The 13,397-nt window shown below is 41.8% G+C and overlaps 1 protein-coding gene across 3 annotated transcripts in view; it reads right to left on the reverse strand.

Annotated features, from left to right (window-relative positions):
* Positions 1-450: 450 nt before the first annotated feature.
* DEPTOR (DEP domain containing MTOR interacting protein) overlaps positions 451-13,397 on the reverse strand; it is a 76,445-nt gene continuing 63,498 nt past the window's right edge. For all 3 annotated transcript variants that reach the window (XM_054816131.1, XM_054816129.1, XM_054816128.1), the window contains one exon: positions 451-1,884. In XM_054816131.1, coding sequence (XP_054672106.1) covers positions 1,756-1,884 — 129 coding nt within the window. In that variant the 3' untranslated portion in view covers positions 451-1,755. The remainder of the gene's footprint in view (positions 1,885-13,397) is intronic.

Genomic DNA, 13,397 nt, shown 5'->3' on the forward strand with positions numbered 1-13,397 from the left:
TTTTAAATGAACTGTAGAATATAATCCACTGTGGGTTATACATGTGTTCCAAAAATTTTGGGGGTACAATTGAGACAAACAACTGTCATAATAAATGACAATTTGAAAGAATCCTCCAAACACTTTTGTGCCTGGTTAGTATCAAGTTAGCAGTTGCAGTTTTATACCTCCCTGCACTGCTGCATATTAGTGGAATATGAGAAGTTTTCATGGTGAAAAATCAACCACAGATATACTATACCAGAAACTTCTACCTACAAAGCTGCAGGCATATGTGATTTTGAAGACTTGCTGTATCTCTGATGTAAAAGTGTTTGAGTGAGTGAAAAACATACTGCAAGAGCACTATATTTAGTGAGAACAATTTTTAATATAAAACATATTTCAAAATTATTTGAGGAAAAAATACTTTCCCCAGCCCATAATTGAAGGATTTGTGGTATGCTCATATAGAAAGTCAAGCTTTAATTGTAAAATTTAGACAGCAGAAAAAGTCTGCAATATATATTTATAATTTTGTGGACAAGGATGTATTTATTCAGTTCAAAGATCAAAGAAAGTCCATGCAATCCACTTACCATTGAGTTGAGGAGTCACCTAAATGCAGAATATGGAATTTGTATATACATTTTTTAAAAAAAGATTTGTTTCATTAATTCATCAACCAGGAAATCCTACCGTTTGAAAAAGATTAAGAGTCAGTTAAATACAATGTTTTATTAGTCATAGTGTCAAATGCAACTCATGTGGCAAGTCTGTAGTTTGCAAAACATTTGATGATTGGAAAGTGCTAACAAGCTTAATGTACATTCAAGTACATTGCTTCAACTTGAAGTGTACTTTCTCTACTGGAGCATCCGGATGTATCATTGCTAATGCTAACACTGTGAATTTCCCACTTCAACCCGCCAAATATTCTTCTTCTTCTAGGAATAAAGGTGTCCAAAATTTCTCCAAAGTGATGAACAGCAAGGCTGAGACACCTTCCCTTTATAGATAAGGAAAAAACCCCAAATCAACGTTTTATACTTCAGCATCTAAACCAGTACGTAGGCATCTAAACAAAAAGCCCCATTTTCAAAGGCAGATTTTGTAAAAGTACCGCACGCTTTTAAATTTGCTTGATTATTCTTTCTGGACTAATCCGTGTATTCGGTCAGGCCCAAACATTCATACCAGAGTATCCTCTACAGAGAACGGACACTTTTTTTTCATGCATTTGCAGTTTGTTTGTGTTTGATTGCAATCAAGCCAGCGTTTAGTCAGCTCTCCTTTGGCCCAGGGAGAGAGCAACAGCCACAGCACGTGCTCCTGGGACAAAGCTGGACACCAGGAGGATGTTTACCAACATAAATATGTCATGCAAACCATCTGTGACATCCTGACCCCACAGTGTTTGGTTCTTTCATCTCCTGAAGTGCTTTGATCCAGTGGTGGACTGTGAGGAAGCCTGCACGGCCTCTTAGGTTGGAAAACATTCTGACCAACGCAGACGTGGCTGGACAGACAATTAAAGGCTTTAACCTTGTCGCCGTCGGGCAAAGAAAAATCCTTAGTGAAAATATGCTGGTATCTATTGTTCACTTCTTAGCATAATCGCCACTGTTATTATTGTTAAAAGAAAGAGAGCCCCCCTCCCCTAAAAGCAAAATAATCTATTTAGACACAGCAACATTCTGCCTCCTTGTGTCATGCCGCTCCACGGTCATTGCTATTTCTCTCACAAAAATATCCACTAAGAGGGTTTTTTTCTTCTCAAGACTCTATTTCTTCCATCACTTCCATCACAATCGTTCGAGGGCCGGTCAAGATGAGGTTGCTCACTGTCCTGTAATCCACGTGGAGAACGTTAAGGCCATTGACAGACACGACAAATTGGCAAACCTGAGGAGAAAAGCGAGCAGCAAAAGTTATGCATTAGACTTTTTTGGTAAGGTTATTTACACAGTTGTACTATCAACTCCTGGGCATGCAAACCCTCCAGAACTCTTCATACCATCTCATTCAGCACCCTTAAGAAAAACACATTTCTTAGAATTAATCTGGCAAGTTAATTTTCCATAAAGTCTTTTCAAATATCACTGAGATTTTCAAATCTGTGGAATTTTGAAGTCCTACATTAATAATTTTTCTTATAACAATGGTATTTTCTGATATCAATTGTGCTTTGCAAACAATATGAGACAAGACAGCTCTGGCCTTTGCAAACAGTCTGTTATCCTTAGTTTGTCTTAAACACTTTCATAGAAACCATTTTAAACAGCTCTTGGTAGTCACAGTAAGACTATGCATCATGTTTCCAGACTCAGGGCAAGGTCTGGATGATGACTTCACTAGATTCAGTGCCAGAACCTCCACCGGTACAAAGTGAACCCAAAGAATCCAAATTCTAGGAAATAATATCCTGAAAGATGAAGTCAGTACTAGGACAGATTAAAATGCTACTGCCATTTTCAGAGATATATCCCTACACAGATTTAATTCTTTTTACTTTTTATGTGAACAGTTTTTTGTTTTCTTCAGCAAGTATGGCTAATATTTTGTCTTTAAAAGCCATAACAAATTCAAATGTTGAAAGTCTTGTATCATCAAAGGCCGTTTTCTGTCCAAAAAGTCTTGATAGAAATATTCTGACCAATGCCACTGTATATGTTAAAATAGTTAATCAAAGTAAAGCTCACATCAACATTGTAAAAAACTGAGGAGGAAAAGAAAGATAACAATACTGATTCCTCAAAAACATTAAGCCTTCTCTGTATCTAATCATAATATTAGAGTATTTGGTAAAAAGGCCAAAAATATGTAGTGTCTAGATCTGTTTTTTTAATGATAAAAATATGGAGCCTAAAGTAACAATAATATTATCCTGATGTTTCAGTGAAAACAATACATTCACGAGAAGGTAATCTTACTCATAAGTGATCTTGAGTCTGTAGAAAGAAGCTATGAAGCAAGTATCACTAGAAATGTTCACACTTTATTTTATATTTTTACCTTTCCTATTTAGGCAGAAACACTATACAGAAATGTGTGTAGGAGAGGTGGGAAGCAGCTCTGGTGCCTTCCAGTGCCAGCTCTACAACAGACTTTCTTGCAAGCCAAGCCATTTAACTGTTGTGCATCAGCTACCTTCCCTCTCAAGTAAAACGTGCGGTGAAACTCAATTTGTATTTGTGCAAAATGTACAGAATGTAGCTATCGATGTTCCATTTAAGGAAAATTATAGAGGAAGCAAAGCCAATCCACAAATGTAACATTTCATCAAAAATACCACCGATGATTTTAATCTTTGCTCTGTAGAGTTTCTGCACAGAAACAGTGGCGGCAGCAGCCCCTGAAGAGAGGGCAGACCTCTCTCTTGCACCTTACCCCTTCAGACTCAGAACTCCTCTGCAGAGCTGAAGATCCTGGAAGCTGGCCTTGCTGGTAGCCTAAACAATCATCGACGTATGGCAATCAGCAATAGCACTTAGCCAAATTCTGTGGTAGGATGGATGTATCTTTCCTATACATTCATATGCTGTATTTTAGCTGCAAGTAGCATTGGGAAAACAGTTCAGGTTTTGCATGCAGACAAAGCCTTCTGAATTTTAAGGATTTTGGTTGAAAAGGTAACCCATCATCCTCTGCAGTGTGCCTCGATTAGTATTTAAGAGGCATGTCTATTTAGTTTAAGATGCAGATTTTTGCAGTACCTATAGATCTCTTAACTCCCAGCAGTATTTCCCAACACTTTCTATGGCTTTCCAAGATTGTATCAAGTTTTACTGAATTATAGCTCTGGCTCCAGAAGAATATTTGGGTTGATTTAAAACAGACCTGCAGAAATAACATTGTCTCTTCTGGCTTAATGCAATTTTTGGAAGTTGAACGGCTGATGTTTGTTTTACCGCTGCATATTCTCAGACTCCTCGAGTTACTGGAATCCCAATGCACGGGACTTGTGTTTGGCCAGGGACAGGCATGCAAGCGTGTGGTGGATAAATCTGCATGCTGGATCATGTCAGGGGCATTCAAGGGCCTTCAGGGAACGACCCTGGCAGAGGAACAGACTTTCCAGACCAGCCCACCACTCGCACGAGGGCTGCAATGGTGGAAATGCGGATTGTACAGGCACCACAGTAGTGAACAGCAATTCAGATGCCAAAGAGTGAGTTTCTTACGCAAAAGACAAGAGTCGACACGTCTGCGTTCTCAATGTGTTTGTTTTAATGCATGCCCTTGGCGGTGTTATTAATCAGCAATGTGTATGGGCTGGGAACAGTCCCCTTTGTGCCGTCCTTCGCACTGGATCCAAACGGCTTAGTAGTTTCACCATTTACAGAGGGCAGGATTAGATGCGAAAAGTCCACCCAAGCCAGATGAGAAAAGAAACGTAGAGAGGAGGACAAGGCACATAAGAGAGTACTTCTGTCCTAAAATTGCACAAAAAGACCTGTGAGGAACAGGAGATGATAATAAAGAGCCAGTCAGCCTAGGGGCAGAAAGCTCTCTCCATGGCCATCGCTTGGCCAGTGCCCCCAAGGGCTGAGTCTCTGCAAATTCCAGATCCAGCACCCCCAGGGATAAAGAAATGTGGAGCCATTCGCTGCGTCCTCCAGCCCTGCCGAGGGGAGAGAGGCCTGCACAGACCTGAGCCCTTCGGTATGCCGAGGGCTCTCAACTCACCCGGTTTTCTTCTCCCCACCCTATTTTTCCATCCAGCCAGGGGAAATGAAATGCAGTGCTGCTTCGTGCGTTTTGGCCATCATCAATCCTGCCCCAAAAAAGCGAACATTGTGCGTTGCTCTCTTGGTGGAGTTACAAAATGCATGAGAGCAAGCGAGTACCCACAAACCAGCCCTGACTGAGTATATCAACCCACATATTATTATCTCAGGAATTTTCTGAAGGAGACTGGTTTACAAAATCACGATGATTTAATGTTACATTTATAAAAACACATTTCAAAAAGCTGTAAGTGCTCAACTCATAGCTACAGCTGTTAAGGGCTGTGTAACTATAAACATGTAAAATTTCTCTGTTGGTTTCCACACATCAGTAACTATTATAGACAATATACTAAAGTTAAAAGAGCCTCAAAGAGGCTTTTATTGCTCATTTCCTCATAGCTCTCCAAGGAACTTGACAGGAGATAAGCATCCATTTCTTTCCCTCAGACTTCAAGAAATGACAAAGCCCAGAATAAATTCCAACCATTTTGTTGGTGGCGATCTAAAAACCACAGAAACAATAACAGTTAAATAAAGGAACACCAACGTGAAAAGACTCCTTTAATTGAATTCCAACCATTTAAATGTTACAGTAATAAACATTTATTGTTAAGTATTTCAATTTCCCACCCTGACACACAGCAGCCCACAGAGGTAGGGACAGCAGAAAAGGCACCTCTGTCTTTCTGCGGGTTTTCACTGGCACATACAGAAGGTTTAACCAAATCCAGGTGTTCCCAGGGAAAGGAAAGCTTCGACTTTGGACAGAAAGGATCTGGGAAACTATTGCTTAAAGAAGTTAGCAAAGATTTGTCATGCCATTTATCATCAAACTGAAGATGGTGAGAAGAGGAATTATGATTAGTGACCATAATGTTTAATGGCCAAAATCAGGATTCCGCTGTACTTGGAGCTGTACAACCCCTCCTACCCCTCACTGGTTATTGCCCTCTTCCCTCCATGTCAAGCTTTGGCTGCCCTGGAGATGTCCATCCACACATCCCGATTTTCCTGCTGGGAGAACTGCCCGCCGGCCAAAGCAAAGCCCCGCTCCCTCGCAGGGGGCTGCCTGCACCGGGGCTGGGCCGTGAGGATGACTGCGGGATGCTCCCAAGGGATGTTAGAGACCGGCTGCAGGCATGGGCGTGGAATTGTACAACTGCCTTAAAGCAATTATTGAATACAAACATCGCCAGCAATGTGCCCTTGTGGCCAAGAAGGCCAATGGTATCCTGGGGTGCATTCAGAAGAGTGTGGCCAGCAGGTTGAGGGAGGTTATCCTCCCCCTCTACTCTGCCCTGGTGAGGCCATACCTGGAGTTGTGTCCAGTTCTGGGCTCCCCAGTTCAAGAAAGACAGGGAACTACTGGGGAGAGTCCAGCGGAGGGCTACAAGGATGATGAGGGGACTGGAGCATCTCTCGTATGAGGAAAGGCTGAGAGAGCTGGGTCTGTTTAGCCTGGAGAAGAGAAGACTGAGAGGGGATCTCATCAACGTGTGCCCCATTTCAGTGGCTGTGTGTTAAGGCTCTCATTCTCAATGCATTTATAATTTCCATTTTGGCATCAAGATCAATGTCTGGAATCCACTCTGCTTTTTTTTCACTAACTTTTCTTTAAGAAAGAGAGTAGAAACACTCTTACAAATAATGATCTAATAGGCACCAAAGAAATCAATGTTACCAAATACAACATAGGCTTGAAATTCTTGAATACAAAGCTACTTTATGCAATGACACTTTAAAGACAGTGGCAAAAATACTGTTTTTCAGGAGTACTGATGCTTTACCCAATTATCTGGGCAGTGATGGGACCGTTCAGGGTCTAAGACTGCAATGTACAAAGTCACTACCAACACAGCAGGAGTTTTCTCCTCCACCACCATCAAGGGCAACCAGACGTTGAGGTTTGCATGGGTGGTTTGACACTGATAGCTGCTCTGGCATCAGGTGCTAACAGCGTAAAGAGATGCTGAAAACATTGTGACCAATGCATTTCCATTGAAAGTGTGACTATTATTGTACATGTGGCAACTGCGTGAAGGAAAATCTTAAAAACCGCTGGAGAGAGAGAGAGAGAGTGAAATCCAGCCTTGCACTAATCTTTCACTCCAGAGCAGCCAGGATTTCACCCCTGAACTCTGTGCAGATCTGAAACAGATTTCTAGCAGCTGCCAGCTCAAACCAGGGCCTCGTCCTGCTGCAAAGCAGATCCCTTTGAAACCAAGGTACTCCAAAAGTTATTAGCACATTGCACGGAAACATGCAGTTGGTGGGAAAGCTGTGCGCGAAGCAGGGCTGGCTCAGTCGTCCACCAGGAGACAAACTGGATTTAACCCTTTGCTCAGTTGATAATTTGGACGCACACCAATTTACATATAGTTATCGGATAGTTTAGGACACCCTCCCTTGACTATTATTTCTTATCATCTGATGTGACGCCAAAGTCACACAGATGATTTTTACTTTAAGAGAAGCCATTCCCAAAATACATGGAAAAACGTATTGGTTTCTTCTTGGTCTTTTTAAAAAAAATCTTATTAACATCAAATAGAAGTGATGAATACAGGCAAATGTAGGAGTTATTTTCAACCTTGGAAAGTTCTTCAGCAATTATTTTCCTAAGAACTAAAATAAAAGCTTCTAAGTATAACTTCTTTCAGAGCTGTCTAAAGAAAAGTGTATTTTGATGATTTTACAGAATGAAATTGATACCAGAATTGCAATATAACTATTTCAAAAAGAAAAGAATAGTCCAATGTTAGTAGTTTTGCTTTTCTTCTCGCTAATGAAAATTAAAATGAAATCCGTTACAGAAACAGCCTGCTTACATTTCTGTTATAGAGATATCCTCAATAATTACAAATAAATGCTTTTTTCATGTCCTACTAATCCTACAGGGACAAGGATCAGCTGGCCAGTTTGCGTAGCTCAAGCTTATAATTGTTTCATTATGGTATTCTGAAACTCACTGTGACCTTCCAGAGGACGGATTCTTCACGTGTGGTTAGCAAGCCCATCATTTTCTATGTGTAATCCACGTGAGAGACCAGTGAGATCCTGATTTCTATTAAATACCAGGCCACGGTGTCAGTAAGAACCCTTCCTTACGGGCACCCATGCAAATTGGGGCTGAAGGATTACCATTTGCAATTGTCAGTGACCTGGAGATGTCTTCAGCAGAATAATCAACAAATCAAGCTCTTCACACTTTATAGATGCTTTTTTTAAAACTCTGGGCCAGTTCTAAGATAGAAAACTTACTGGCTGATTCTTGTGGTATGTCCACAGCTCTCACCTGTGAAGGTTACTGAACTGCTGATACTGAGAAGGAAAAAGCAAAGCAAAAAAAAAAGAAAATATATTCTTTACTGTTGCTTGTTTAAAAAGGTGATATAGCTGCTTTGGCTTTTCTTGTCTTGCTGACAGATTTCAGCAAAATTTGGAGAAGGCTTGGGTGCTACAAGAACATAACATCTGAAAGACAGCTTTCCAGCCTTCAGCACAGAGGAAGGGGACAGCCAAGCTTCCAACATTTTAAAGGAAAAGTTCTGCTTCCAGTGAGATTTCCCCTCGCTCACATTCCCCTGGCTCCTCTGGGGATGCTGGGAACTGCTGCTCCCATTCCTGCCTCCCGAGCACCGCTGCGCTCTCAAGCAAACAGATGGACATCAAGGCATCATTTTTAAAATTTAATTTAAATATGAAACATGAAGGAGTTGAGGAATTAGTGAAAGTAAACACTTACTCCCTTCTAAGGCTGTTATTTTGTCACTGAGGAACAAAAAATGGCACTGCTTCTACTTTTTATTGCAGTTACCATTGAAAAAGAAGATATTTACAAGCGGGTAACCACGTGGGTTTGCCATGCTGGTGGTTACGTCTCTTGAATAAATCTCTCGAGCTAATTGCCACATCATCACCTTCTACCTCACACACCATGTCACAGGTTGGTACACAAAACACTAAGTGACAACACCAAGAAGGGGGTTTCCCTCTCCTTAGGGATTAAAGAACTAATCTTACTTTTAAAAGAAATGGGGGGGTGAGTGGGGGGAGGTTTGTTTATTAACAGCTGGGTGAGTATCCTGATCTGGGACCCCACAACCCTTCCTGCCAGCAGACAGGGACACCCTCGGCCTGAACTGCCAAGGATTCTGTGGGTGCAGACATCAAACCTCTCCCAAAGGGGAGGAGGGCTCGTAGCAGGACTTGGTGCCTGCACTCCCCAGAGGTGCTCCTGTCCCTTCGTGCCGGCAACGCGCCAAAGCCAGGCACCGCTCCCTTTTAATCCTGTGCCAGCAAAAATAAATAAATGAAAGGACTTGTCTCCAGGCAAAATAAGTTCCCTGACGTGCCTGACATGGTTGGAGGAAGGAGGCAATAGATACGTATCTGGTTGGAGGCAAAGAGAAAGAGGGAGATGAAAAGGAGGTGAAGATAGGATCAACCTTTCTGGCAGCAGCTCCCACTCACATCAGTAAACTGCAGCTTAAGTTTTCAGATAACTTAAAGTCCGATGAAATCAACGGCAAGATGGATGTTAGGGTAGAGGGAACAAGCGCAAAGAAATCTGAGGCAGGAGAACGGTGCAGGAGAGATGGCGCAGGGCTCAACTTCTTGTACACCCTTACACACACAACCTGCATTTATGCTGATACAGGGACTCTTCTGTTTTAATAGGTAACCCACAGCCAGAAAGCAGAGGAATCCTCGTGCTCAGCAAAGAGCCCAGGCCACAGCGATGCTGAACGTGCTGCCACAGCAGAGCCTAAGACACAAGACTAACCTCCTAAATAAGAGCAAACATGGGCAGCACTGAAGTATTTGCTCCCGCTCTGCTAAGCTTTACATTGTCACACTGGAATGAGGAAAAGAGATCAAAATCAGAGGTCCTAAAAGCTATGTTTCCAGTTAGATTTTTATCTTTCTTTTTTTTTTTTTTTAAAGAATTCATGCAATCTTGCTAGAATTAGTAAATCAAAGCTGGAATCTAACAATTCAAAACCTACTGCATGTCGCCAGAAGGTTAAAAAATCATGCAATGTCCTTTTCAACATAACTGAGGTTGCTGGATGAAACAGAATAAATTGCAGCTGTGTGTTCAGCTCTGTAAATATCTCTAGCAAATGTGTAATTGGCTGTAGAGTGGGTGGTGTGGGAGTAGGCAAGTATCCAGGTCTTGCATAAACACAGGATTTTTCTCTCTGGAGGGACGCATTTCTTGTTCAATCTTTACACGCATGTTAAGCTGGCTCACGGTCCCATCAGCGGGCTGGAAACTGGGTACCAGCAGCGCACGGTACAACGCTTAGCAGAGAAAACCAGCTCCGTTTCCAGCATTACAAACATAAGCGTGTAATTCTGGTGCTCCATCTTGGTCTGTGGCTGCAGTCTGGTATGGATGGTTTGCCTGAGCAAGGCTCCAATACATACTTTCATTACATACATGCATTACATCTTTTTTATTTTAAAAAGGAGCTGATTTTTTTATAGTATTCTGAACTCATAGGCCTCTAATTAACCCTCCCCCTGAAATTAAACAACATAATATAAAAGCTACATGATATGAAAATAATAAATACATCTAATAAAATGTTTGTAACAACATAATATAATAATTCACATAATATAAAATTCAGTCATAGATTCTCAAAGGACCTCATCATTAGTTCAGATAGTGTCTCCCTCCCTCCCCACTGATGGGAATCAATGGGAATTTAAGTCTATTTTTGCCACGGGGAATAGAATGAAACTATTGCTGTCCAAACTCCACAAATAGAGTAGATAAATTAGGGGGGGAAAGAGCTGACCTAACAGCCCATGAGAACAGCTCTCGTTTTGAGGTGGGCAGCTTTCGGTCTGTACGCAAGTCTCGGCTCTGCAGCGGCAGAGGTTCCCCAACGGATTGACTGAGCGGTCAGACACAGCAAATGGGAAATACTCACGTAGATAAATTAAAGCTATCCGCAGATACCTGGAGGGTAATAAGGACCTAATAGCCTGACATGCAAACCTTCCATAAATACGGAATAGGGAAATATAGGTCAGTGCTGCTCATGGCCCTAATTGGGAATTGGCGTGTAAAATGGCTGACTGAATCTGAGTCCCTCGAGAAACAGCCACAGGTAAAGCTGAGCCGGGCTGGGCCACGTCAGCAAAGCAAACCAGTGATCACGTGCTTAACTTCATAAGCATTTTTATTGTATACTGCAGCGTGATACCTACCACAGAACAGCTCTGGAAATGTTAAATAACTCAAATGGCTAAAGGTGGCTCTGGGTGAAATACTGCATCAACAGCAGACAAACATGGTGTCTTTTAACTTAGAAATAACGTCTCTTTATGCTTGGGTTGACATTTTAGTGTGCTTTTTTTTTGTTTTCCTGGTATATCTATACCTAAACTAGAGCTGCTAAAAGAAAAAACACACATAATGAATAAAGAACTTAAAAAACCATGCATCGGTTTACTTACAAGGTCATATATAATTAGGTTAAACTAACTAAATGTCATTTGTTTAGGTCCCATATTACTTAAACAAAAATATTCCCTAAACTAGCCCAAACAAGGGAGTTGGGAGGGCAGTCGGCTCTATGCAGGGCACCCTCAGCACCCTCCAGTATCAAGGCTGTAAGGAGCAGGAACGGTCTGCGCCATTGGAGACAAACAGCTGCTCTCTGTTTGCACAGACAAAAGCACAATTGTTTTTCCATGTGTTTGACTAGCTAAACAGAGCCTTGGCTTTAATGCAACATGTTTCCCGAGTCATTCACTTATATCATGAAAGGAAGCCAGCTTGTGTCTTGAGCAGCAGCAAGACAAGAGCCGGAGAAGCACGGGGAAGGGTCTGTAAAGCGGGCGGCTGGGGAGCAGCAGCAGCCCTGAAGCGCTCAGGGCAGAGAGCTGCAATGGCCACGATGCTGTAAACCCAAGAGCACCTGGGGATCCCTTCAAGGCTTCAAGTGAAATGGGTATTGCAACTAAACCTAATAATACAAAGTGCTTTCCAAGCTCCGTTGAGAGCAAAAGCAGTTCAAAATGCCGGCATTTTGCTGTGCTGACCTCTAATTTTCTGTCTTTTTTATAGACACTGAGGATCTTCTTTTTAAGATTGCAGCCATTCTGCAGATAAGTTTTGCAGATGACAGTCCGCTCTTTACAGAGCCTGGTCTACCTAAGAGTGACCTGCAATAGCCTGAGAAAGTTCGAGCAGGGGTAGGATCCCAGCTGTTCTGGCTGGCACTAAATCTCGCCGTTCAATGGGCTATAGACCACGCTGGAATTTGGAAGCTGTATCAAAACACAGGCACAGCCCTGTTTTACACTGCAGCTGAAACCAAGACTGCTTTCTCTCTTTCTGAATGGCTACAGCTGTAAGACTTCAGAAACAATCAAGAAAGCACTTTCATATACGCAGCGTGTTCAGATATCTGGGTTATCCTGCCGTAAAACTCCACTTACTCAAAAACAATTTTTAAACTTACTTTTTGTTAAAATAATGTGACTAAATTGAAAAAAAAAAACCCAAATACTGACCTCCAATTACGGAACTGCAGACCAATTTTTTTTCTGAATTCTATCTGCTATTGATGAGACGGAGCCAACGTACAGACACAAGCACAGTAGGTCACTTGTTGCCCAACAGCATTTTAGGTGACCGGCCTACAAAGAAGTTCAATTCTAATGTCAACTATACTGCTGTGATTGCAGAAGAAAGAGCTCTGAGGTATTATGAAACTTTCTGTATTTGCATAAGGTTTCAGTTGTTGCAAAGAAAAAAAAAAAAAGTCATTTTATTGCCCAGTAAAACTCTCTCTCTGTTAAAAGAGTCTTTAAAAAAAAAATCACACAGAGTTATTGGAAATGTAATACTGTTCTGCACACCAAAATTCACGTCTGGGATAAGCAGGTAAAACCTTGCTAAACCTGTGTCCTATAAGTTTTTTTGGGGAAAAAGGAAATTCACTGTTAAAGGTGAAATTTATACTCAAAAAGCTAAACCCACTCCTTTTATATTTCTGTAGGAATTCCCGCTGCCTTAGTTCCTTTCTCTTTAGTGAATAACATGGATCCTGTTGTTCAAAAACAGGACTGAAAATCAGAAAAAGATTTTTTTTCTCTGTTTTCTTTTGTGTGTGTAGCTTGCAGTTTAGATCCTGCTAGAGTGATGTTTGAGCATCGCGCTGCCCGTCTGCGCGGGAGTGGGTCTGTCCCATGTTTTTGTGGTGGGTTGATCAATTTTCTATACTTCAGAGGGGTGATTTTTCACATGCAGAGTTTTGATTTCTTTATCATAAACCAGCCCCTGAGAGCCACAGCAAGCACCTAGTCTCTAGTCCCATACAAAGCTGGCTGATTTTTTTAGGTGATTTTATGTCCACCAACTGAGAAGAACAGAAGCCCATAGTCCACTGAAGCAAGTGCAGTCCCACACCCCATCTACTTGGTGGTGACTGTCCACTCAGAGACATCTGCACAAGGGTGGAGTTCACTTAACCACCCAGGACAATTTCAGCAGAAGTACTGGGGCCTCAGAAGAGATGTCTCCCGAACAAACTGATCCTTAAACAACTCTGTGGGGTAAGAAGCAAGACAAACCAAGGAAACAAGCAGAAAAATGGAGATCCACCAAAAAAAGTAGGAATGTAGGATGAAATGATGTCTGAAGATGCCTGAGCTTTATCA

This window comes from Grus americana, chromosome 2 (assembly GCF_028858705.1).
Source record: "Grus americana isolate bGruAme1 chromosome 2, bGruAme1.mat, whole genome shotgun sequence".
Classification (NCBI taxonomy): Eukaryota; Metazoa; Chordata; class Aves; order Gruiformes; family Gruidae; genus Grus; species Grus americana.